We start from the raw sequence: 21,675 nt of genomic DNA, 5'->3' as shown, positions 1-21,675 counted from the left end.
GATAAACTGCTAACAGCTGAAGAGAGGGTATTAAAAAAAAAAAAAAAAAATCTCACCAAACTGCATCAGTGAATTTACAAGCTAGTCTATCACTCTATCCTATAAAGAAAAATGAGAAACTACAATTAATACGCATAAGACTGGCTCCAAGCGCAAGAAAGGCAGGTCAGACTAAAAGCCAAGAACCAGACTTCTTTACATGGGTAAAATGAAAAATTAACCCATGCAAGCTACAATGCCTCTGGAATATGCTGCTATCTCGAATTTGGTCATCAATGTGTACTGGTGTCACCCAAGTTTACAAAATTTAGAAGCACCAGTATACATCAGAAGGGTGGTTCTTGAAAAATAGCCACCCTTGTTTACAGAAACAAGTTGTTAAGCCTTACAGGAATCATTTACAACAAAAAGCTATGACTCTCCTAAGTTATATCTACAGATACAAAGTGACATGCACTAATAGCAGCCATACAAGAGTACATTAAAAGTTACAAGAAAATGATTACACTTCACAAATTTGATTGCAAATCTGTTGCATTTTAGTTATAAACAGTTAACAATATTTTCTCTTAAAGACACATTCTTCAAGTACTATCATAAAAGCTCCTCTGAAAACATGGAAGGCCATTATAGAGGAATTTACTGCAGGCAGCCATAAAACATCTTTCTCTGGATAATCAACATAGGCTGACTCAATCACGAAGCAAAGAGTGCTCCCTGAATAATATGACCAAAATTTTTAAGTCAAAACATGTCAAAGAAACACAGCATACTGTAATCCACCACCAACATTCAGCATGCTTAAGCATCAACCATTGCACCAAATAACTTATAAGAAGAATTAGAATCATAACATAAACCAACACTGAACTTGATACAATAGGAATTATATTAGACCACACATAATTTCATCCACAACCACAAAATGGCAGAAGCACAAAAAAGTGGTATGCACAGATTTTGAACACATGTAGTGGAATTCAGACAACAGCTGAAACTGATGACAAGGTAGTCCACTCATAAGTCATCACAACACGTGATGACTCCCAGGTAGTCATGAAGGATTCTATAGTCTCACTAAAAGATGTGATATCTTGAGCAAACTGAATGAGACAAAATCATAATAATTTGGCTGGTGAGTTTAGAGACCAACCAGCAAATAAGATTCACACTGTTACACTAATCAAGCTAAATGTTCAAATTCAGAAGTATATTAGACACAGGCATACGGCATCTAGTGATGTCCATTAGTGAGCAAAATGGGAAGGAATAATTTCTTTTCCCTTAATCTGCCTTAAGTTAATACCATACTTACTTTTGGTAGTGAAAATCCAGAACCGCTGCAACAAGCAGGAACCTAGAAAGCTTGGCCAAAATCAGGAAACTGCAGTAAGGAGGAGACCATGTGAAGCAAACATGAAGATCGAAGATGGCCACATTTGACAGTACATACATGTGAAGATAACCAATTACTCTGATGGAGCACGTCTCCTCTTCCCGTAATCAACATCCCTTGACCTGGACCTGTGACCATCTTCTGGAATAGCCCGGGACCTGCTCCTAGATCTTGAAGAAGACTGTCCCCTGTCCCAATCATCCTCATAACCCGAATCACGTTCCTTTCGACGATGATCTCTATAGCCATCCTTGTCTTCTCTATGTCTGCGTTCTCTATCAGATCTATCATAATCTTGCTCTCTCTCATCACGGTATCTCCTCTCAGAGTTTCCAGACCAGTCGCGCTCAGAAGCTCTTTCCTTTTCTCGAGGGGCAGCATTTGTCCTAGAACTCTTTTCAGGGTTTTCCTCCCCATATCTATAGTCAGAAGCACCATCATCACCACCATAACTTGACTCTCTTGTCTTCTGCCCATGTTCTTCCCCAGCCCATCCACCCATACCAGGATCAGCCCACATCCCCCCGGGATGTCCTTCCATTCCAGTGCTACCCATCATGCCCATTCCATTTGGTGTCATACCACGGCCAAAAAAGGCAGGGTTAACATGAGGAGCCACACCAGAAATGCCCATAGGATTAACAGATTGAAAGGGAGGCATCATTCCAGGAAATGCAGGGCCAGAAAAGCCTCCATACCCAGCTCCTCGGCCCATATATGATGGATCAAATCCAGGACCCATCATGGCTTGAGGATGCATCATTCCTCCACCTGGACCTCCAAATCCAGGGTTTCCAAGACCTTGCCCAAAATTGCCCATAGCAGCACCACCCATTCCACCAACATTCCCAAGGCCATTCTTGGGGCCCATTGGTCCTCTTCCCCTCGGCCCTGAACCACCAGGACCCCTAGCAGCAGCACCCTGTCCTCCTCTTCCCCATCCACCTCTTCCAAAACCTCTTCCTCCCTCACCAGCTGATAAGTTCATCCCACCACCTCTTCCAGCACCCTCAGTTACATTTCTTCTTCCCTGAGGCTGAGACTGAGGCTGCTGTGGGTTCTTGCTTGCATAGGCAGCTCCCATCTGCTTCAAAGTTTGGGGTGAAGCAAAAGCCACTACACATGCCCGTCCATTGAAATTGTGTCCATTCATCCCCTCTTTGCATGCAGCAGCAGCAGAAGCATCATAAAACTCAACTTGGCAGTAACCTTTTGATTTTCCACTTGCTCTTTCGTCAAAAAATTTTATGTCCTTGACCTTTCCATAATGAGACAGTACACTTTCAAGCTCTGCATCAGTGGTCCACCAATGTAACTCACCCACAAACAACATGGTTGGACCGTTATCCATTTGTGGCCTGATGATATTGTCATTGACCATCATATGGTCCATATTCATGTTTGCATTTGCCGACATCTGATTATATGCAATCCCTTGGGAAGCACTTGGACCCCCACTTACGTGATTAGTAGCTTTACTAATGTCTGGAACACTACCTGTAGTATTTTGAGCAATAGGGGCCGAACCTTGGAACTCCATATTCCCAGAAGCAGTATCATGAATTCTCTTTTCTGGCCCTAGAGCCCCACTAATGTGATTAGAAGATCCCATTTCTAGATCTTTAACACCAAGACTTGCATTTTGGAGTCTCCCATCAGAAGCAACCCCGGAGTTTCCCAGATTATGAGATACACCAGCTTCTTGTCTAGGTTGAGGGGTATTAAAGGTTTGAGTTTGGATACCACCATTTCCTACATTATTATTAGGAGGGCCTTGTGCCTCAGACCGATGATATTGCAAGAAACCCTCTCCAACATTGACCCCATCATAAAGATCCTCATAATCATCATCTTCTCCTATCATCTCCTCGTCTGCTAGAGCTGGAATAGCTCCACTACCCTGATATTGTAGCTTTTGAGCACCTCCATATTCCTCATCACCATAATCTATTTGTTCTTCAGCAGCTGGATCCATCTAAGTCTAAATTATAGTGACAAAGCTAAGATGGTATCCTCCCACCTAAATTTTCAAATAAAAATACAGTGAAGATTTAATTAGACTATCACAATATTAACTTACTATCCACATAGAAAAGCAATATGTTCTCTCATAGGTTCGACATGACTGAAACCACACATGCGATGCTCTATCTATACCAAACCAATGAAGAACGTGAATCGCTCGCACTTGTTATACATTAAGGCGAGCATCAATTAAAAACAAAAACACACAAATCACTGCTTCACAAGATAAAGGAACTGAAAGTCTAAGGGAAATGAGGCTCCATTTCAGCAAACTCCACTAGTATCAGCACAAGTAAAATCAGAAAAGTGAGCCATGCATTTCAATTTGGCATATATTCCTTTTCTAGCAATCAAAGCTTAAAGCAAATCACAAATTCAATCAACCATTCATGGCCAATAGAGTAACGTAATCCCAAATATCATACAAACAAACAAGCATGTGTAATTGTGTGAATAAATCTTAAAAAGGAGCAAAATCAAGCAAATCCAACTCTTAAATCATCAACTAGACAGAAAATCATTGAGATCTAACTCAAATCCACAACAATTACAGTCAAAACTCATGAAACAAGTAGAGATACATACATCGATATAGCAAAACAAGAAATTTCTTCATCCAAACCAAAACCCTCAAACAATAGCCAAAATCTGATCGACCCACCATAACATATAGCATCTCAAACAAATCTAACAACTACCCACTTCTTCAGATCACAAATCATAAGTAACAACATCATACCCAGGTCACATAATCATCAAAATAACCTACCACTCCACAAATCAAGTCATAATTTCAACCAATTTAAACACAGATCCAAAGAAATACACAAAACTCAATCCATTAAATAAATTTAGAAACAGGAAGCAACTTTATATATATTAGGAAAAAAAAAAATCAAAACTTTAATAAAAAATTAAGATGATTTACTAACCAATTATGATTGAAAAGGATTATCAATACAAGAAATCAAAAGGAAAGATTATACCTTTTGATCAATCAATTAATGTTCTCGTTTTCTATATGTTATTGGGTGTCTCCGGTAGTCAGGCTCTGAGCAGCTCCCTGAGTCAGACAAATCAATTGGTGGGCTTTCCCTTACGCTAGTTTCTTCCTAATTTTTACGGGTCTTCTTTATTTTTTCTTTTTTTTTGGAAAATATCTACAGTCAAATCTCTTTACATTTTGTCTTTGTCTTTCTACGGGGCCTAAAAAGATAAGATTAATCCGTATGAGGATACGTAGATTCATACTCCGTAAATAAATTCATTCGATACTTGGTATACAGTGTATTCTCTCTGTCTTTTGAAGATTTTTCAAGTTTTTTTTTTTTTCACATGAAGTTTCTATTTTAATTTTATTAAATTTTGGATAAAGTTGTACACGTAGGTTGATGAAGTTATGTACATGAGGAGATCGAAAGAGTCCGAACAAGTGGGAAAACATGTCAAAAAAATACACGACTAACTCAAACAGGCATCACAATATAGAATACGAGGCACTATTCAAAAGAAAGGGAGAACTAACATTTGGTAAACAGCTATGTTGAGTTTTATTTGCTCTACACAACAACATATAGACCTAGTATTGAAAATACTTGTATTCAAAAGACCTAAACAAAATGAAAACCCATTCACTTCTCTTTAAACATGCAATCTGAAATAGTAATTTGGTTTTGTAGAGGAAAGTAAATGGGGTAAACTCTATTCTATGGGATTGGAGCAAGAGAAGAAAATGTAGTTACAAACTTACAACAAATTGTCACACCATGAATTCAGAAGATCAATACGAAGTATTTGAATGGGTAAGTAGATAAAACAAAAGTTCAATAGATTCCTTTGATTTTGTTATGATTATTTCTGTATAATTATAATACTTTTATTTGAAAAAATGAAGCTATAATTACTTAAACAATCTGTTGGGATGTACTCTAATTTCTTTCCATTTTATAGCAATTTGTTGCAGTTTATATGTATGAACATAATCAATGAGATTTCATTTTACTGTTGCCAACTTGCCATCATTACTTAAACAATCTGTTGGGATGATAAAGAGAATGATGAATAGAAGATAGTGATAAAATATTTGTAGATCCTTTGAGTATAATGTCGGTTCATTGTTGATTTTTTAATTAGTAAGCTCGTTATGAATCATGTTCAAGTCAAGTGTATGATCGGTTTGGATAATTGATTATTAGTTGCTAATTAATTTTAGGTTGGGTTTATAATGGCTACAAGTCATCAATCTTAGGGTCTGTTCTCTTACGTTGAAATTCAGTTCAATTCAGCTCAGCTCAGCTCAGCTCAGCTCAGTTTAGTTCAGTTCAGCTCCTAATTTCATTCTCTTATAAAATATTTATTTCATTTCAGTTCAGCTCAGCTCAGCCAAGTTTCAGTCAACGAGAACAGACCCTTAATACGTAAGGAGTCCAATACTATTAAAAAAAAAAAATGTAAGGGATGGGTTTTGAACTTGAGATCTTGAAAATGACTCTCATCAATACAACTAACATAAATATGTGCAACAATTAATAGACAATCTATAATTATTTATGGCTAGACTCTAGTCTAGGCATCTTACCCTACACCCCTTTCCTCAAATACTCACTTTCACTGCATAAACACACTGTCCCCCTCCCCACCATATATATACAAAAAAAAAAAAAAAAAAAAAAAAAAAAATCAAACCATCATTCTCATTTCACTTTCTCTCTCCTTACCCATTTTCTGCATTTTCTCTCTCTACACCCATTTTTCGCATTTTTAAATCCGAATATTTCTACGAATTTGTGACAAATTATCAAAAAAATTGTTCAATTACTACCAAATCAAGGTCGAAATTCAAAGGAGCAAGTGATTTTGTTCATATTTAGTTCGAAAAAGAGTATAAACACTAGTTTTAATAAATTTTTGTTGCAATAGTGTTACAGGAATAACATCAAAGTGTAAAACATGGAAAAAAGAGTATTGACTATTGCTTTTTAATAATTTTTACTAATTTTCATTTAAATATTAGCAAGCTGAATAAATACATTTTGATTTTTGGGTATGAAGTCTTTTTTTTTTTTTTTTTTTTGCAGTACAAAGGAAACAGTTTCAGAGAAGAATATCAAAGAATCTGGAGAAAAGTAAGCACTAATTAAATTAGTTCGTAGTGGTTTTTTTTGTAATGAATGTTCATTTTCATTTTGATAAATGTTCATTTATATATTAGTATACAGTCATTCACATGTTAATAACTGATTAATATAATTGTTCATTTACATATTACTACGTAGTCATTGTATTAATATTCATTCTTTTTCATAGTTTGGAGTGGAAAATTATTTTGATGAGTGTTCATTTGTATTTTGACAGATGTATGTTCAATCACATAAAAGTATATGATTTTTCACATATATTAGTATACGATTATTAGAATATTGATAAATATTTATATTTTGGTCATCCTCTTCAAATATTTCATGCTCGGTTCAATTTTGAGTTTCAATATATGTCTTTTTCATATGGATGTATGGTAAATCACATATTGATAGCTTCAAGAGTTATTCACGTATATATTTCATGTTCATTGATTGATATCTTTCATAGGCATTTTTAAACCAATGCATGTTCATTTATATATTAATAGATGTTCATTTTCATATTGAATTATGCAAAAATGTTCATTATTTATTAATAGTTGTTCATTTTCATATTAATGGATGATCATTTATACACTAATATATGTTCATTTATATATTAATATATGTTCATTTCCGTATTGATCATTTCAATTGTTATACTATTCATATTCATATGTAAATTGGTTCATTTCAACACTTATTCTTGCTCAAATCTAACGAAAAATTCATTTATTTTTGTCTATTAGTTTAACAAAGAATCGTGGATATAGTGAGCTACACCACACAATAGCAATGAAAAAAAAGGAAGAAGACAAAAATAAGGAAAGCAAGAAGGCATGGATTCGCACTACACGGACCAATAACACGAGCTTGAATTTTTCGATTTTGGATCGAGAATTCATTGTGTATAATAATATGCATGTGTGGAATTGTGTTGTATATTTATATATTCAATATTTTAATTTTTGGGGACATACAATTTCTATTTGACGACTTATATAATGTTCATATTAGGGAAACAACATATATATATATATATATATATATATATATATATATATATATATATATATATATATATATATATATATATGTTCATATTTTTTGACGACTTATATAATGTTCATATTAGGGAAACAACATGTTCATAAATAAAAAACTAAATATTCATAAGAACTTGTATTTGTGGTTGAGCATTTACAATTGTTGACTTTGAACCATCATTCACTAACTATATTAGAATATACATGTTCATAATCACACCTGAACGATCAATAGAAAACTGTACAAAAGCTAAACATTCAGTTCTTGTATCAAGTCTCTCATAGGACCTAATATTTCTACATTTATTATCTTTATAATCCTCATCAAAACAAATAAATCTTTTCATAGAAAATGAGTCATCCCTTCGCCTCTTACTCCTCCAAACTCTAATTCAAAAACCTTTCATAAAAGTATACTCATTATACATTTCATAAGCATCATCTTCGGAAGGAAATTGTTTCCCCCCAAAAATCAAACTGATTTGCTTGAAAAATAATAGCATCCTCTTTTCCACTGCAATAAATAAACATGTAACAGATGAACACATATAGTAGCATTTTTGGTCAATTACAATAATGCATTTGATCACTTACAGTTAAATTACTATATGTAAAAATATAAATGATCATCTATGTAGTTACATAACTGAATATTATTTATGAAATTACAAAACATTGATAATCATTAAAAGTCACATATACAACTTATAATTCCATAAACACAAATATATATATAAGTGAACATTTATAATTGCATAATTGAACATTATTACAACCAAACAGAATAACAAATGTTAAGATTTTTTTTTTTTTTTAGGGAACAAATGTTAAAATACGTTCACTAGTTAGGGAACAAATAATTTTTACTAATTTTCGTTTAAAATCTAGTAATCTGAACAAGTAGCTTTTGATTTTTGGGTATGAACTATGAAGTATTCTCTTTTTTTTTGGGGGGGGGGGGGGCAGTTGAAGGAAATAGTTTCAGAGAAAAACATCAAAGAATCTGGAGAAAAGTAAGCATTAATTGAATTAGTTCGTAGCGTTTCTTTTTTACTGAATGTTCATTTCCGTTTCAATAAATGTTCATTTATATACTAGTATACAATCATTCACATGTTAATAGATGATTAATATAAATATATTGCTACATTTATATATTGCAACATAGTCATTGTATTAATGTTCATTCTTTTTCATAGTTTGGAGTGGAAAATTATTACTACATAGTCATTGTATATATAAATGTTCATTCTTTTTCATAGTTTGGAGGGGAAAGTTATTTGAGATGAATATTCATTTGTATTTTGGTAGATGTTCAATCGCATAAAAGTATATGGTTTTCACATATTAATATACGATTACTAGAATTTTGATAAATATTTATATTTTGGTCATCTTCTTCAAATATTTCATGCTCGGTTAAATTTTGAGTTTCAACATATGTCTTTTTTTCAGATGGATGTATGATAAATCACATATTGATAGCTTCAAGTGTTATTTACGTATATATTTCATGTTCATTGATTGATATCTTTCATAGACATTTTTAAACTAATGCATGTTCATTTATATATTAATAGATGTACATTTTCATATTCAATTATGTAAATATGGTCATTATTGTATTAATAGTTGTTCATTCCATATTAATAGATGATCAATTCTACAAATATATTTGTTCATTTATATATTAATATATGTTCATTTCCATATCGATCATTTCAATTGTTATATTTTCATATTCATATGAAAATTGGTTCATTTCAACACTTATTCTTGCTCAAATCTAACTAAAAAAATCTTGTTTTTGTCTATTAGTTAAACAAAGAATCGTGGATATTTAGCAAGGAAGAAAAAGGAAGATCAGACGACAAAAATAAGGAAATCAAGAATGCATGGATTCGCGCAACATCAATATGTGTAGAATTGAATTGTATATTTAATATTCAATAGTTTAATTTTTGGTGATATACAATTTCTATTTGATTTTAATAAGAAGGATATAAACTTTTTGTTTCCCAAAGTATTATTACAAATCACATCGTTCAAAAGCAAACATTTAAATAGTATATATATAATACTAATATTTTTTTGACGACTTTGAACCATCATTCACTAACTATATTAGAATATGTTCATAAACACACCTTAACGATCAATAGGAAACTGTACAAAAGTTAAACATTCAGTTCTTGTATCAAGTCACTCATAGGAAATAATATTTCTACACTTATTATCTTTATAACCCCTTATTAGAACAAATAAATCCTTTCATAAAAAATGAGCCATCCTTTCGCCTTTTACTCCTCCTAACTCTGATCCCAAACCTTTCATAAAAGCATACTCATTATACATTTCATAAGCATCATCTATCGAAGGAAATTGTTTCCTCCAAAAATCAAAGTGACTTGCTTCTTAAAAAATAACAGCATCCTCTATTCCCACTGCAATAATTAAACATGTAATAAATGAACAAATACAGTAGCAATAATGGTCAATTACAATAATGCATTTGATCAATTACAGTAAAATTACCATATGTAAAAATATATATGATTATCTATAGTTACATAACTGAACATTATTAATGAAACTACAAAACAGTGATAATCATTAAAAGTTGCATGTACAACTTATAATTCCATAAACACAAGTGTATATATAAATGAACATTTATAATTGCATAATTGAACATTATTACAACAAAATAGAATAACAAAATGTTAAATTATTTTTTTGGAGGGAATAAATATTAAAATATGTTCACTAGTTAAAATTTACATGAGCATCTTTAAAAGAATGAAAATCATTCAAATTTACATGTACAACATATATTTTCGTATACGACTACAATAAACCTATAGTTTACTACAGAAACATACATTAAACATAAATGAACATTTACTATTACACAAGTGATCATTTTTTTTACTAAAATTATTTTTACACGATACACCAATGTGATAAAAATAATCGATTTGGCAAAACAATAACAACTATAGATGTTCATATAAGACGCACAAAACTGGAAAAGCAACAATCAAATAATAAGATTACAATCATAATTACAAAATAAAAACAATTACACAAATAAGAATCAAATTAGAAGAATAATACAACCAAAATTTTGAATCAACTACTAATAACAAAAACCAATACCAAAACCAGAGCATTATAATCAAAATTAAAATCAGTAGAACAAAAACTATGAAATCAAAACATTATAATCGTACAATCACAATCACGATCAAAAGCAATTAAGCTAGAATCACAGTCACGATCAAACGCAATTGAGCTAGAAATTTCCATGGAAGAAGAGAGAGAAAAATTGGGGGAAAAATAAAAAATGCAGGAGAGAGAAAATGAAATCAGTATAATAAGAGAGAAATAAAATGGAAATCAGGTTAAGAAAATCATTATATAGTTGCTTGAATAGAAAGTTAACAAAAATGAAAAATGAAGAAAGAAAAAAAAAAAAAAACAAAAATGGCAGAACAGTGCAATATAAAACGACGTAGTATCATGGGGTGTAGGAAAAGCTGACTAGCCTAGAGTCTAGGCAAAAATTTGTAGACAATCTAAATCACAGGTGAGGCCATGGCCCACCCTAGCCTTAGCTTCCCTTGGTGTAGTTAGTGAGGCCCATTACTAAACTTCACAATGTTAATGGAAATTTAGATGATTTCTGCTTAAAGGTAGTGCTAAAAACACAAATTATATAATTTATATATAAAGCCATAAGGGTAGTTATATTTCAACAAAAAAAAAAAAAAAAAAAAAAAACAAAAAATTAAAAGATAGTTATTTGCAAAACTTGTACATTATATAAGGTAGTTTAGTCTCAGAAATACCGCAAATTTATGCAAGTATGATGTGATACATTTGATATGGTTTTAAATTATACTTCGTATCTAGTTTATTCTTCTTCCGTTCTAATAATATTGCAAAACAAGGATGAAATTACGCATTCCAAATCACATAGTTAAGGAGGGAGTCCCAACAATATCAAGATAATAATTTTGTATTAATTGACCACTAAAAAATTAATATAATTCAAAATTGTGCAATATTAAGCATTAAAGTCAAAACTCTTTCCAAAAAGAACCGTAAAAAACTAAAAATCAAAATATTGTGATATTATAACAGGAATAAACATACTTATAGCAGGTTCAGTGATAAATGGTTATTAGATGAACTGTAGAGAATTGAATTTTCTTCAATTGTAATAGGAGACTTCAAAAGTTCCAATTTTTTGGATCCTGAAAATTTCTTACTTAGATTTTACTGTCATTATAGATTATACATACCAAAAATCAGAACGGAAAAAAATCTAACAGTAGAAGATCGAAAAGCCAATCATTGCGATCAAAACGTATAGGTATAAGGTATAACCAATAGACAAATCAATTGGTAGCAAAATTTCTATAAAAAGCATCCAGTGGCAATGTGGAGTTGCAATGTACAGCTTCCTAACAAAAGAATTACTACAAGAGAAATCCAAGCTTTCTTACTAAATACTTCGTAAATTTCTAATTTACACCACTTTCCAGCTACCCAAAAACACATACACCACCTTGATGAATCATGTGCATGCATAAACCAGAGTCCTAATGTTGGAAGTGGAAATCCCTAAGCCAAAATTGCCATTTGATACAATGCAACTGAGAGTATTTCGCTGCAGTGCTCCTTGCATCAGTACATCCCCTTGAAAACAGGATTTGTGCGACATATACTTGCCCCATATTCTTCATACTCAGCTTTGGTATGGCAAGCCTGCACATAATAATAGAGTTTGCTTATACAGTTATACATTTTGGTGAGTAAAAACAAGTAGACGACCATCTTGAGAGCATGAAATTAACCCAGAAACACTAATGGATAGCAATAGCAACATAGATCAATTTGTGTATGGATCTTTCCATATATACAGTAGGAATCTGGGATATTTCCATAGATAGGAATTTGGGAGGTCAAACCGTCAAAGTCTATGCAGCCTTTACCCTTACCAATATCTAGTACAGTTTAATTTAAGAGGAAGCTATTCTCCAAGCCCCAAGGACAAGCATTTATTTCTTGAAATGGAGTCATGAAGGACAAATAGTGGTAGAGTTACGCAAAATTTTTTGTATGTAACATGATAACATTGGCAAATAGCAATAGGGTCTGGCAGTAGCATGATAATTAAGATAAAAGCAACACCAAGTTGAATAGCAACTTTAAATTAAAAGGGAGGCAACATACTCCAAAAAACTCAGGAGTTGAAGCAAGTACGGATCCCCCAAACCATACTGCATATCTCTGGATAGGATGGCTCACTACGTTGACTTCCACCGGTTGTGACTGCCAACAAATTGAGAGATCAGGCACATAATGCTGAATTTGCTAAGTACTGACATATATTATTGGTTTTCTTACCTTCATTCCTCCAGTAAGCCGTGCCTCAGATGCAAGAACTCGAGCATCAACAATCTTCTTTATATCCCTTTGCAACCTACGGTGGAAGTCCTTGAACATGGTTGAGCCACCAGACAACACTATATTCTGGCACATTCCACATAATTAGTTAGGCCCAAAAGTAAAATTCCAAGCTACAACAGTACAGCCAAATACACCTAGAGCAGAATGACACATAAATATAGCCAAAAAGTGTTTTCTTTTAAGGAATGAATTAAAATCTTAAATACTTCATATCGACCTTTCAACCAGAGCATATAACACTCTACCTTGTACAGTGCTCGTCTGGTGTCAATTGGTGCAGACTGGATACACTTGTCAATCACAGCCGGTAAAGGAGTGGTGTAATCACTGTTGTAGATCTCTGGGTTGAAAAAAACCTGTGAACCATACAGCCAATGATAAGCACATCGTAGCTTCAAAAGGCGTGAGGGTAAAAAGGCATACAGGCATATTAGACACAATAATAAACAGAATCTCTGAGGCCATTAATCTTAAAACACATACTTGGATTTATTCTTTGCTTGCAGGACTGATGCTATATATCAAATCCAAAAAATAAAAATTTACAATGTTTCTTCTCAATGATACCAGACAATCTTAATTTGTCCACAGGAATTGGGTTTCAACTACAGCCACTGATCCATCTCATATAACACTAAACATTAAATCAGCCTTAAGATTACTACATCAAACCAGATTGCTACCTTATATCAAACTCCCTCTTCCCTAAAATGATTATCACCCGTCAGATAAGAAAATATAAAGGTAAGCACCTAAAAGGTGGCATAATTAAAGGGTATAAGATTTAATAAATTGCAGAAGTCAAGTTTTCTGTTCCAGGATAAGTCGATAACGACCTTGAAGCAACACAATTAGCACTATATGGCATAATCAGATCTAGTCCTATTTGAACTCAGTCTGTTTGAAGAAAAACATTTTCTAGGAAAAATATTTTCCTCCCTTTTGTTGTTTGGTTTGTAAAGGGTGGAAAAAAAATATCCCAAGGTGGAAAATAGTTTTTCCAAGAATTGAAAACCTTTTCCTTTCAAAAAGAAGGTATATCACATTTTCCTCCATACTCCTAACATTCTTTTCCTCTCCTCCCTTACACTCAAATTTTCCTTTTCCTCTTTTTCCATTATCTTTCTTGTAAGGAATCGAACAAAGGAAAATTGTTTTTACAATTATTTTTTCCCTTTAAAATTGTTTTCTTTGAAAAATTATTTTTTCGAATATTGTTTTCCATTGAAATAAACAGAACCTTAAAGTTAAAAAAGTCCCCTTAGCAATAAAATTGAAGCCAATAAAGAAACAATTATAACACTGTGATGCGGACAAAGAAGATATGTATAAGCAAATTGAGATTTGAAATTTTGAGGCCATTGACAATCAAGAAAAGTGATAGATAAAACTGTTTTCTCCTATCATTCTATATGCATCAGAAAGCCAACCAAACCAAACAGAAAGAAATTCAGTTGAAAAGTCCTTTGGACTAAAAAATTCCAGCTTCCAAGAATATATAGTAATTTTTCACAGACCATTTGGTAGGAAGTAATGATGGTGGATTAGTGTGTAACTTTGTAATGTAAGGAAAGCATCACGGTCAAAAAATACTTCCTCTGTTTGAGCAGCACCATTGTCTTTTCATAGTCAAACATTATGAACTTTGAGATTTTTTTTTTCTACTATTATATACGAAGAGATATAATCACGTTAGGTTTAGATGAGAGTCATGAGACACAATGTATATATTCAAAATATCAGCCTGTTGTGATTATTTACATTGCAAAACCAAAGTTAAGCACAGTCAAAGGTGTGTGTTTCATTTTAGCTTACCTAATGAGTTATTTAAAATCAACCGTTACATACCATTATAACTTTGACAGAGCAAAACTATATTAAAATCCGAAAAACCAATCCTTTATATCCAATTTTCTGGATAATCGATCCAAAAAATGAATTTGACTCAGATATCAGAGAATTCGGATAATGAATTCCAATTCAGATATGTATTTTAGCATTTTCGGGTATCCGATATCTGATATATAGGGCTCTTTTGTAAAACATGAAAAGATCAAGCTTGATTCCTAGTTGGATCACAATCCTTCCTCAATTTTCTCACATCCTTTTCCCCACTTTCCAACCATCTTCATTCCTCATTAGTCATTACCCTTTCTCACTCTCCAAATTCCTATAACCTACTTATATTCCTCCTAAAGTCCTCATCTATGCTATCGTTTCTCATGTCATCTACCCCCTTCCTCTCTTCTCATCATCCTCCTCTAATCAAAGCCAAGATTTCAAAGCCAAAGCAAATTTGCTAGTGAAGCAAAAACCTAACCAATTCCAGAGTGATTAGATGTCAAACTAGGTAAGGTCATGTCCGCCACAAGGACAAAAACTTCAGTAAAACCATAATGCCAAGAACTAGTGCCTAACATAGATTCATTGATCTAATGATTCATGCGTGGTAATCTAATTGATAGATCAATTGTTTTTATTGTAAGGTAATAAATCAATTATTCACTCAATCGCTCTTATGTGTGTTTTTATTAGTTCTTCTTCTAATACTTTGTGTTTTATTGTCCCTAAAAATCTAAAATCATCTTTAGCTCGTTCATGGTAAATTGATAGTACAACAGTAGTATTCAGCACAGAAATTTTGTATTGAATTTAATATATCTAAGTATGTAACAATGAAGACTAGGCAAGGCACTGAAACAAAATTTGGGTATCAAATACCTATCCAATATTCAAAGTTTTGGATCAGACACAGAAATTTTATATTGATTATCAGATTTGTGCTCAGCCCTAATTATAACAAGATAACTCCAGTACTCCACCATATACAAGGTCAATTTATATATGTAAATCGTTACTGTGAAATGACAAGGCATAAGAAAGAACCTCAGGACCAAGGAACCGCTCATAGCCAATGTCACAACTGTATGGAGCTCCAGTCTTTGGTTTTATTCCTCTCCATTGCTTGATATATTTAGAAGGCTCCTTGTCATGTTTGTTGTACTCCTGACATTCCAAAAGTTAGGTGACAAGTATATCAACTCAGCAACTATGTACAATTAAACTGTACTAGATTCAGATCAATTGAAGTAGTACCTTGACAATATCTGAAGAAGTGTAGCAATACATCTCCTTCACTTGTCGAGCAACTTCAAAGGAGTCTTCTGGTGGTACATTCTCTCCTCTTTCCTACAATAAATAACAAAAAAATGCAGAAAGAACACAGTTGAACTACTGCAGAAATTTGAACAGATAGGAAAAAGCCCATCCATAGCAAAGTAAACACATTACAACATCCATGATAATGAAGGGAGGTAAATTTCATTCCAAAGAAAAGACAAGTTAAAGATAAGGAAACATAATCCTGCATGTACACAAGAGCAGAGAACACAAAGTACGCATTTCAGACCAAAAATTAAGGATAAATAATGGCCACACCACATGATTAGAAAATGACCAAAGGTGGAAACATAAATGGTAGCTAGCATCATCTTATAATCCACTCTGAGCTAAAAGCATCCAGGACAGATTATATGAGCATCAGACCGTTGATAAATCCACATAGAGCGATTAGGCAGGAATTGATAAACAATTTATCACGTATGAGAAACTAAAGTAAGGCTCTAACTTTGTAGGAATATACTTCGTATCACATGCTTTGACATATTCCGCTGGTTCCCGGTTCAAAATGAATTCCTCTGCCTTATAACATTCTTTTTTTATTAAAATAAATAAATACAAAATCATGGGTCCTAGGCTCTAGCTTGTTCAAACATTGTATTATGATTTTTTTTTTTTTTTTCATTCCACTAGTTTTCTTTCTTCAACATATTATTTCATCCATTTTCTCCTTCAACATTTTTTTCCTTAAATATTGCTTTCATATTATACCCAAGAATTAAGAATTGAAATTTTACTAAATAAATGTATTTCCTCCACTATTTATATATCACAACAACTGAAGTTTCATGCATCCCAATGCTTGACTTAAATATCTTCAATTATCGCACCACTTGCCTTGTAAGGAAGTTTCACAAATATCGCGCCATATCCATTTTAGGAAAAGAAATATTTATGTTCACAACTTCACACTACAAATACCCTATATACCCTTACTTTTTAATACTTTACTCTTTAATTTATATTTACAATCACATGGACAATTTTGTACATTTACCTTTCTCTCTCTTCCTTTTTCCCACTACCAAAAAATTGTGCAAAACCCTTATGGTGCAATATTAAAAGAACGGAGGAAGTATATATTTAAAAAAATAGTTTATATTCTGAAAGTTTACAGCAAGACAAACCTAAAAAGACTCCACATAGCTATATTTTATCTTGTGTAAAAATCAAGGTAGATGGTCAAAGGGTAGTGAGTGAATAGTGTGGAAGCTCAAATTTCCAAAAAAGGAATGAAAAAGCAGTCTTAAGGATGTGTATAAACTTACTGAAACATTTTTGAATAATAATTTTTTATAGTTGTGCATACCAAATCTAAAATTCTGGCAGACAGTGCTTTTAATCATTATAAGTTATAAGTACATATATAAATAAATAAATAAATTGAAAAAAATTAATGGAAAATTACCCGCATAAGCTGTTGGACGAAAAGGGTAACATCTTTTCCAGAAATGGGAATTGACTTGATACTGCTCCCAATAACATAGCCTTCTGCAACAGGTACAACATGCGTACCCCCATCTCCAACATCTACTACAACCCCTGTCATCTCACACTAATGAAAAATATCATCAATAAAATCAATGTTATGCACTAAACACAAATCAAATGACGTGAAAGAAAGAAGACTTTGGAAATCCATATATATAATATGGCCACATGCATAAGTAACACTGAATCTTCTCTTCATATTAAACGACCAAGTTTAACAGCAACTCTATATGTGTATTCTCCATATGCAGCCACATGTATAGCATCTAAATAATATTTGCCTTACGATGATGTTTTGACAGTTAGTGTACATCCACGAGAGTAAATCATTCCTAATTATTGGCCATCTTAAAATAACAGACAGAGCAGGAGCGAATAGGTGCCTTCCATGAGATGATACATGTGACTTCGAGAATCCCTAATTCTTAAAAGTAAATTTTCAGGAAAATTATAGTTGCTGATTCACATTCTTCTAAAACAAAATCCATTTGAATTAGCTTTTTCATGGATGAGCCCTCACATACTGTCCAAAATAAATGGATGTATGAATTGGTGGTTCCTTTCAGTTCAGAGAATAGCCTAGTTTCAGTAATAAAGGAACTAACTATAGGACAAATAAAGACCAAGCTTCCTGGAGCCAGAAGCATGTTTTGCTGGAAAGGCAGCAAATTAACAGAAAGAATTCAGACTATTTTTTACACTAGATGGATGTCACTTGAATATTTATACAGAAATTACAAAAAATCCTCAACACCATTACATCTACGGATCTACCGCTCTCTGCAAGTTCAACATTGTACCGATACATCCAACAGTCATCACCAATTCCCCAAACCTCTGAAATGATGCTGGGGAGGCCATGAAAGGAAAAAAGGACAGCATCACCACTACATTTATCAAATTCCAAAAATGTGGATGACCCAATCCCTAACATATGTCCCAGCACCACTGATGAATCAGGGAAGGCTAATAGTTACATTGCCATAGAAGCAAAGCCATAGACTATTCAAAATGTCTAAATAAATGAAGTAAATAGGGTATGTTATGTTTAAGTATAGAGTAAGGTTGCTTTCATACTTTATGATAAAGAAAGCTGAATGTGGATAAAGACATCACCATGAAATAATTCTATTTAGTGCCAAACAAGTACAGCAGTAGCTAGTGTTCAAGTTCATAATGCATTGAACTGACTTGAAACACCATAAATAGTCCAAAGTCATATTAGGCTATCAAATGTGCTACAAATCCATTTTGATGAAATCCAAACATCAAAATCAAATAGCTAAACTGCAACAATCATTCAGTCACCCCATAACTGACTGGACTCAGGGTAAGCAGGTGTAAAGTTCATAATTCAATATACAAATGCAGAAAATATCACTCAATAGTCAATACTAAATTGAAACTCGTAAATGAAGAAATAACCAACCTTAGATGTAGTGTAACCAGCAGCTAAAGCTAGCACAGGCTGCACCGCTATGTAAAGCCCCGGAACATTGAAAGTCTCGAACATGATTTCACCTGTATATTCCCGGCTTTCAGGAGGTGTCAGAGGACTTTCTGTCAGCAGGAAGTGATGATCCTCAGGATCACAGCGTAGATAGTTAAAAATACAATGTTGCCAAAACCTTTCCATAGCATCCCAGTTCTCTACCTGTCCATTCTTAATGGGATAGTTCAAACTATACGTACTACTAGACTTAGATCTCGCTAAAGCCTCGTCCCCGATGAAAAAATCCAAATCAGCCATAACACCAGCATTATATTGAGTCAACCAATTACTACTCTTATTCGATGTTCTCGGTTGGTTTACAAAAGAATCATTCACAGCAACAGTTGTTGGGACAATGAAGCAAGGCTCCACATTCCCAGAAAAACCCATTTTAGTATACCTGCAGTGATTGGTGGACAAGGTATTAAATTAAAAAACACATTGTTGCCGGGAAATTTCATTTACTCAAGATGTGAAGTTAGAATTCAATGACTTCTACATTCTGAAGCAGAACAGAAGAATTCAAAATTTACACGCATTTAAGCAGACCTCAGTCACCACACTCACACTATTATAGAAGTATTTCCATAGAGCACCTTGTGCACATTACTACTGAAACTAGACGTTGTCAAAATGTCAAATCACCAACACCTCGTGTAACCAGAATGGCAGACCTACCTAGTGTCAATCCGCATTCAACACCTTCCTAACTCCTAATAAGCATCCATACGTTTTAACACACACTCAAGAACTTAGACCACATTCATCATTAGCGCAATTCATCAACAAATTAGTTGCACTAGCTAAAATCCAATGTTCCCCGAAATCCCCATAGTACATAAAAACTTGTGATCAACCCAATTCCAAAATAATATTCAAGATGATGGCAAATGCCTGTTTGACCATTGACGCAATTCATCAATCACTTGGTCCTTAAAAAAATCATTTTTTTCATAAAGCGACACAATGCAAATAAAATCATCTAACCATCAACTCAAAGCTCTCAAGCTTCAGATAAACAACACCAGCTTTCTTTAATTAACACATTTCATCAAACATTTGGTAGGATCGTAGCTTTCAAGATTTTCCACGGTCAAACGCCACACACCATCAACCCCAATCCAATCAAATATCAAATAACAATAAAAGGTATTTCATCAAACACTTGGTGCGCAAGCTATGTTTCGACAATCCCCATTTCCCACACACCAACAAAACGTATGAAAAACGTATGAAAAATCTAACATCGACCCAATTCATCATAGAGCTCAAATAACAATAAATCCCAGTTTCACATAACACCCAATCACATATATCAATATATACAGACTTACAGAAAGAGAAAAGGGTAAGAGAGAAATACCCGGTGCCATTGTCGATCACGACAGCAGGGCGATAAGAAGAGGCATCCATGAGAGAGAAAGAAAGCAAAAGCAGAGAGAAAATGATGATTTCAAAGAAGGACCTGCAACTGAGATCCGAGAGAAGGTTGATTGAAGGGAAATGATCATGGTCATTGAAAGCGCCACAAAAAGGGCACCAATGAATTCGATTTTACTGCTACTTTGATTGTATAATGATGTTGATGATGACCTTCTGTTATTGATGATGGGTTGACACCAGTATAGTAATCTCCAAACATTTCAATTGAATTATGATTTTCCCCCAAATTGGCTAATAAGGGTTTGAATTCAACATGATTTGGGAAAATTGTTTGATTGTTTGTTGAATGAGTGAATTTATGTTTGAAGGTTGGATGATTAATCTTACCTTAGCAGCTAAACAAAAACAGCAACAACCCAACGACTCTCTCTTTCTTCTCTTCTCTCTCTTCTTTCTGACTGTGTGTGTGTCTGTTTCTTTCTTGGTTTATGAGATTGTTGTGTAATTAATTAAACAAACAGTAGTTTTTTTATGGGCCTCTTCTTTCTTTTCTTTGTGTTTTGAGTTTAAAGATTTAAGCCCAATTCTCCCTCATCAAACATGAAAAAAAAAGGTGGGAAAAATTTGTGTCAATACACTATAAATAAACACAAGTTTTTGTTTTTTCTACTTTTTTATTATTATTATTATTATTATTATTATTATTATTATTATTATTATTATTATTATTATCACCATCTCCATGAAATTGTTGATAAATGTAAGATTTCAATTGAGTATAAGTAATGGGCATCTTAGTTAAGTGATTTGAATTGAACGTACGCTCGTTCAATAGAGGTAATGTTTCATTTTAATTTGACGGAGCCAAACAACTAATATGCCAGATTTTATAGTAACATGCGCTTAACATTTAACAAGAGCCTCAAGCTAAAGATATTTTTTTTGGTGCTCTCATATTAAATAGAGTACATGGTTTTACAATTGAGTGAATGAAAAGAAGAGTTACTTATAGTGGATTGTAATGTTAAGTCCTTTTCATTAGCATTTGTAATGTTCAATCCTGGG

The 21,675-nt window shown here is 33.2% G+C and overlaps 2 protein-coding genes across 3 annotated transcripts; both read right to left on the bottom strand.

Moving 5' to 3' along the window:
* Positions 1-297: 297 nt before the first annotated feature.
* On the bottom strand, positions 298-4,579 carry LOC145600993 (uncharacterized). 2 transcript variants are annotated; one of them, XR_014104337.1, is made up of 3 exons: positions 4,408-4,579; positions 1,316-3,416; positions 298-717 (listed from the first exon to the last, which is right to left on the bottom strand). XR_014104337.1 is itself a non-coding variant. In XM_081656891.1 (2 exons), the coding sequence occupies exon 2, from the start codon at positions 3,369-3,371 to the stop codon at positions 1,470-1,472; it is 1,902 nt and encodes a 633-aa protein (XP_081513017.1). In that variant the 5' UTR covers positions 3,372-3,416; positions 4,408-4,579; the 3' UTR covers positions 1,093-1,469. The 2 variants fall into 2 exon arrangements, 1 of the variants encoding a protein (XP_081513017.1); XM_081656891.1 differs by lacking the exon at positions 298-717 and having other exon boundaries at positions 1,093-3,416.
* A 7,390-nt stretch (positions 4,580-11,969) lies between these two features.
* On the bottom strand, positions 11,970-21,091 carry LOC145601160 (actin-related protein 3). The gene is made up of 9 exons (XM_081657111.1): positions 20,591-21,091; positions 19,165-19,627; positions 17,653-17,799; positions 16,161-16,253; positions 15,951-16,070; positions 13,310-13,420; positions 13,002-13,127; positions 12,828-12,926; positions 11,970-12,359 (listed from the first exon to the last, which is right to left on the bottom strand). The coding sequence occupies exons 1-9, from the start codon at positions 20,638-20,640 to the stop codon at positions 12,279-12,281; spliced, it is 1,290 nt and encodes a 429-aa protein (XP_081513237.1). The 5' UTR covers positions 20,641-21,091; the 3' UTR covers positions 11,970-12,278.
* Between the last annotated feature and the right edge of the window lie 584 nt (positions 21,092-21,675).

Source organism: Chenopodium album, chromosome 21 (genome assembly GCF_948465745.1).
Source record: "Chenopodium album chromosome 21, dcCheAlbu1.1, whole genome shotgun sequence".
Classification (NCBI taxonomy): Eukaryota; Viridiplantae; Streptophyta; class Magnoliopsida; order Caryophyllales; family Amaranthaceae; genus Chenopodium; species Chenopodium album.
The sequence above is the reverse complement of the archived record's forward strand: the minus strand, read 5'-3'. Positions and strand labels throughout refer to the sequence as shown.

Excerpts from the sequence above, each read along its gene's own strand:
- LOC145600993 (XM_081656891.1), bottom strand. The coding sequence starts at position 3,371 with ATGGATCCAGCTGCTGAAGAACAAATAGATTATGGTGATGAGGAATAT.
- LOC145601160 (XM_081657111.1), bottom strand. The coding sequence starts at position 20,640 with ATGGATGCCTCTTCTTATCGCCCTGCTGTCGTGATCGACAATGGCACC. Across the intron at positions 19,628-20,590 it reads GTGATCGACAATGGCACCGG|GTATACTAAAATGGGTTTTT; the intron begins GTATTTCTCTCT and ends CAATCACTGCAG. Across the intron at positions 16,254-17,652 it reads TCGTCCAACAGCTTATGCGG|GAAAGAGGAGAGAATGTACC; the intron begins GTAATTTTCCAT and ends TATTTATTGTAG.